Below are 4,781 nucleotides of genomic sequence, written 5' to 3' on the forward strand. Positions count from 1 at the left end.
AACAATACCGGAAAAACTTACAGAATCGAATCTCTCAGTGCAATGACAAGAGACGAATTCCCCAGCTAAAAATGTAAAAGAGCTGCTGAAAGAGCAAAACAGCATTTCACACCCACAAAATCTACCGTGGGGGGAAGAGGGTCAGGATAGATTCTGCCGCGGGGAGTTCTGCCATCCAGCGGCTGTTTTCCTTACTGCTGCACAGCTACAGTAGCTTTGAAATCCACACCACCCGCTAGTTTAGGGCTGTTGACCTTTGTTTTCTCTCTGCAAGACGGGATAACAACAGAGGCCTGGCAGAGTCTCTGCATATCCGAATTCTCAGTAGTTGCAGCTCTGCTCATGTTATTGTTCCTGGATCTTTGCCTGCAAAAATTTGATTAAAACCAGAAGCACAGGTTCCCATTTTCCCATCGTCAGCATGTTTTTGCTTCCAAGAACTGAAGGGGAGCAGTTGTTTTCAGACAAGGCTCCTCCTAGTTCCAAACTGTTAGCAATGGGACTTTAAATCAAATTAAAAGGTATTTCATTTTTTAAATCATAATTGTGTTTGTGCTGTAGAACAGAAGCCCTGTTGTGTTTGGGAGGATGCACAAGTTGTTAGGTGTTTTTGTTTCTTGTAAGACCAGCAGGGGTGGGAAGTGCACTGAGCCAGCTGTTGCAGAACACTGCCAGCAGATAGAAAGCCCATTTGTCTCCAGGAAGTGCATTGAGAAGGTGGGGAGACATCTGGCAGCAAACATGTCATGTCTGTGATCTTTGTCTAATATTCTCGTAAATGATTCACTGTACCAAAGGCTGTTTTCCATTAAGTGTTAGCACTGTTCCTCTCAGTTGATGTTTACATGTTTTCCCTCCTGCAATGGTGTGTTGAGACAACAGATAAATGCAGATAAATTGCAAGTCAAACAATCTGCAAGTCAGATAAATTGTAATGGGTGTAACTGAAGGATGTTTCTCTTCGATTTTCTTGTAGCTATGGAAAAGCAAGCTGGAGCCAGTAAACACTGTAGGATTTCCTTTGACTCTCATCAGATTTTTGGTTTTTTAAATTTTGGAATAGGAATCTTGCCTTTTTGAGATGCCTTTCTCCATTGGTCAAGCAGGCAGCCCAAGTAACAAACTTAGACTAAGACAGCTAAGTTTTAGGCAATTAGGGGAGATTAATTGTTCGCAAAGCACCAGTTCACCTCATAAGGTACACATGAGCTAGCATGACCAAGAGGTAATCCCCTCTAGAGCAGGCTATACATACCATGACTGCATCTGCTGGCACAAACACCTGCACTAGTATCAAAAGGATGCCATGGTTTTCAGTCATGGATCTGGAAGCATTTTAACAGCATGAGTCACACATTACACTGGCCTGACATCTGGTTGTAAATACTGCCCTGTGCTGGTTTCAGCTGAAACCAGCACATGCTCTTGCGCTGTTCAGAGCATTATGGGAATACACGGAATGTTGACACAACTGGAGCTTTGGAGGCAACTGTGAAACCAGAAGGTCTGAGCTGTGTAGGTAGGCACCAATTCAGTTGTTCATTCCCCCCTTGCACCCACGCACAAGCTCATGCCTGTTATGGATCCTGGTCTCTGATTGTCGGTCATTGCCAAGCAAGCAGATTTTTTTCACAATCAACAAAGATCCTACATGGGCACATAAGCGTATGTTGGGAATAGAGTTGCCTTTGAGATGACATTTAAGACCATCACAGACAAAATGAAAGACTGCTGGGTGTATCCAACTCCTGAACCTGCTTTCTCTCTCCATTAAGAGAGTTTCCCTCAAAACATGAACTCCTAAACATTTCTCCACTATAGTCCTAAATTAAAAAGGACTAACTCTGGGACTAATCCAGAGGTTTAGATTTAAAACACTCTCAATCTGCATGCTAGAGAACTGCCCTCTGAATCTGAAAAAAAAAAGTTTTTTATATCATTTGTGTATTGATTTCTAAGGCACCCTTCAGTAAAATTAGTCAATTCTATCTTTGTTTCACTCTAAACAGATTCAGAAGGATTCAAAACGTCAGCTCAGCTGTAATGACCTTCAGAAAAACTGGGTTTGGATTCTAAAAATGAAAGGCAAAGTCATGCATGTAATGTTTTAGGAGTTCCTGCCTCAGAGAAGACAGCAGAAAAAGAACATGGAGAAATACCATGCCAAGATGGCAAAAGCTGGCACTGGTGAGGGTCTTGCTCCAGCTGTGATTGATTGTTGGTATTACCTTTCAAGAGTCACATGCTGCGACAGTGCTGGAGGACAGCCTGGGTGACCATGGGAATGCACTTGGTTTAATGCAGCTATGGTCAACCATAAAAACACAAATCTCATCCTTCCTTTGAAGCAGAGTCAGAAGAGTGGCAGGGGCCCTGCTGAAAGGCGACCCTCTAAACCTTTTCAGCCAATTCTTTGGCCAGCCTAAAGCCAACACTGACCAGGCTGTCAGCTCCCAGCACTAGGGAAGGCCCCTGTGAGTATGAGTGCATGAGCAGAATGCTTTGACACTGTGAGACTGATGATTGCTTCCCAGCACTCCCTTGGGACTGAAGAGATTAATTGTTCCTATTTCACATTTAGATAATGTCTTGTTTCAAAAAGCACATTTTAAAACTGAGCACACTATAGGCTGGAGCTACATACCATCAGGTTAATTACACTATGTGCACCACAGGGGCCTGGCTAGCGGGGGATCTTGCCTTGTCATTCATGCCCACATTTGTGCCTCACTTGTTTGCCAAATTGTATCCTTATCTGTAAAATCCCTAAACATTTGCTGCAGGCATGAGATCTGCTTTTGTAACAGCTCCAGCCCCCTCAGACTTGGGCTTTACTACCTCGTGGATAAGGGGAGGAGAAGGGCTGGGGCAGAGATCCAGGAGAGATCCCTATAGGAAAGAGATTTTCCCACCCTTGATTCTGGGGAGGAGAGGAGCAGTCACTTTGCACCTGGAAACACTGTGAAGCAGCAGTAATCTTGCTTTCTGCATACTGTCACCTTTACAACAGATGCTGTGCTGGTTTTTTAAGGCTCTTGCAGATAAGGAAGTACAGCAGGCATTCCTCTTCCTATTCCTTGGTTAGCCTTCTAGCATGTTTTTTTGAAACTTGGCAAATACTATGACATTTTTCAGTTGCAAGGAGTAAGGGTGGGCTCTCCCCCTCCTCTCTCCATTCTATTTGTTTTGTGGTTCTATACCCACCTACAAAAAGCAACCTATCCTGGCAACTCTGAAGGAGGAACACACTAATTTTGAAAACTCATGATCCTCTCTGAAGGAAACATTCTTTATATTCCTGGACACTGGTTACACTAAAGCAGTCGTTATGGTTGGGTTCCTTCATCCCAACTACAATACAAACACATCTGAGGTTATTGGTGTGGGTGGGTGTGAAGGAATATGCACACAAGGAAGCAGTCATAAAAGTGAAGATGTTACTGTTAGCAAAACACAGCAAGCGGTCAATGATCACCAAGTTTGGATGTAAAGGAGGAAATGTTGACTTCTTCCCTAAGTTAAAACACAGAAGGAAGACCTCTGACAAAAATAGCTGGAAATGGTATTACAATAGCCAACAATATTGGTGAAAAGAGATCTATAAACTAAAGCAGTGCATCTCAGTTGCAATGTTTATTTGCTTATTTACTGATGAAGTAGCACCTCTGTTTATGTGTTTCATTCACCCTCATTCCAGGTGGGATCTCAGCCCATAATGCAGGAGTTAACACTGTCCAGACCTACGACAAAATGGATATCGGCAAAATACTATGCCAATGATGTGGCTGCAAGAGCCAGGTTTTATAAGAGATCTCTGAGTAATGATTAGATTTAGGCCCTGGTTGCATACTTTGCTTCTAATTAAAAACATTCTCCCCCAGAAACAGTAAGAATGGGGGAGGACAATGGAGCCAGGAACAAGTACAAGCTTGCAATGGGTTTTTATTCAGAGTTTTCATCTCTGCCTGCAGTTTTTCAAGCAGCAGATTAATGCTGCAAGAAAGTTGTAATGCTACTTAACAAGATCTTACCTGCCTTACATTTTATCTGTCAATACACATGTCTAACAGCAGTACAAAACAGCAGTGCTGGCTGTCAAGAGAGGCTGAGCTGACCCTGTCAGAGGCTTTCAAGGCCCACTGGACAAAGCACTGAGCAACCTTGTCTGACCTCAGTGCTGGCCCTGTGTCGAGCAGGAGGTTGGACTAGAGACCAAAAAGGCACCTTCCAACATGAATTTCACAATCATCTTAAGCCAGTCTGTTCCCTACACAAAAAGGCAACGTCTCTTATCTGTGTTTCATAAAGACCTACATGGAGCATTACAATGCTCCATTAGTGAAAGGATGTGGACACACACTGTGTTTGTGCACCCTGCTGGTTCAGGTTTTAGTGACAAGAGCAACTCTTTAGAGAATGTATGCTTATACAGAGAAGGTTTGGGATAGTAGACTAACTGTGCGAGAGTGGGAGCCCTTGGGGGAAATACTATTTCAGAAACACCCAAAGTTACACATATATGAAAAAGTTTAAAAAAATACAGTTTTCTTTTTCATTGAAACTGTCAGCTTGTCAATTAAGTATCTCTTTAAACATCTCTTGTAGCTGAATCTTACCCAGAAACAACAGGTACTATTTATTTTCCTTTCTCTCTAAGTGGAAGCCTGCTATTAGCTCTGCTTTGGCTTAGATAGTTTATCAGACACTTTTTAAGCAGTGAACGGTACCAAGCAAGCCCTTTCATTAAGACAGTCCCTCCGGGAGACCCTGCAGCACTTTTG

General features: G+C 42.9%; 1 protein-coding gene across 1 annotated transcript; it reads left to right on the top strand.

The window, feature by feature from the left end:
• The first annotated feature begins 1,419 nt into the window (after positions 1–1,419).
• Positions 1,420–3,829, top strand: LOC138117326 (lysozyme g-like). The gene is given in 6 exon segments (XM_069027493.1): positions 1,420–1,519; positions 2,112–2,139; positions 2,141–2,210; positions 2,212–2,320; positions 3,698–3,767; positions 3,769–3,829. Coding segments are annotated over 6 exon segments (438 nt in total).
• Positions 3,830–4,781: the final 952 nt, after the last annotated feature.

This window comes from Aphelocoma coerulescens, chromosome 1 (assembly GCF_041296385.1).
Source record: "Aphelocoma coerulescens isolate FSJ_1873_10779 chromosome 1, UR_Acoe_1.0, whole genome shotgun sequence".
Classification (NCBI taxonomy): Eukaryota; Metazoa; Chordata; class Aves; order Passeriformes; family Corvidae; genus Aphelocoma; species Aphelocoma coerulescens.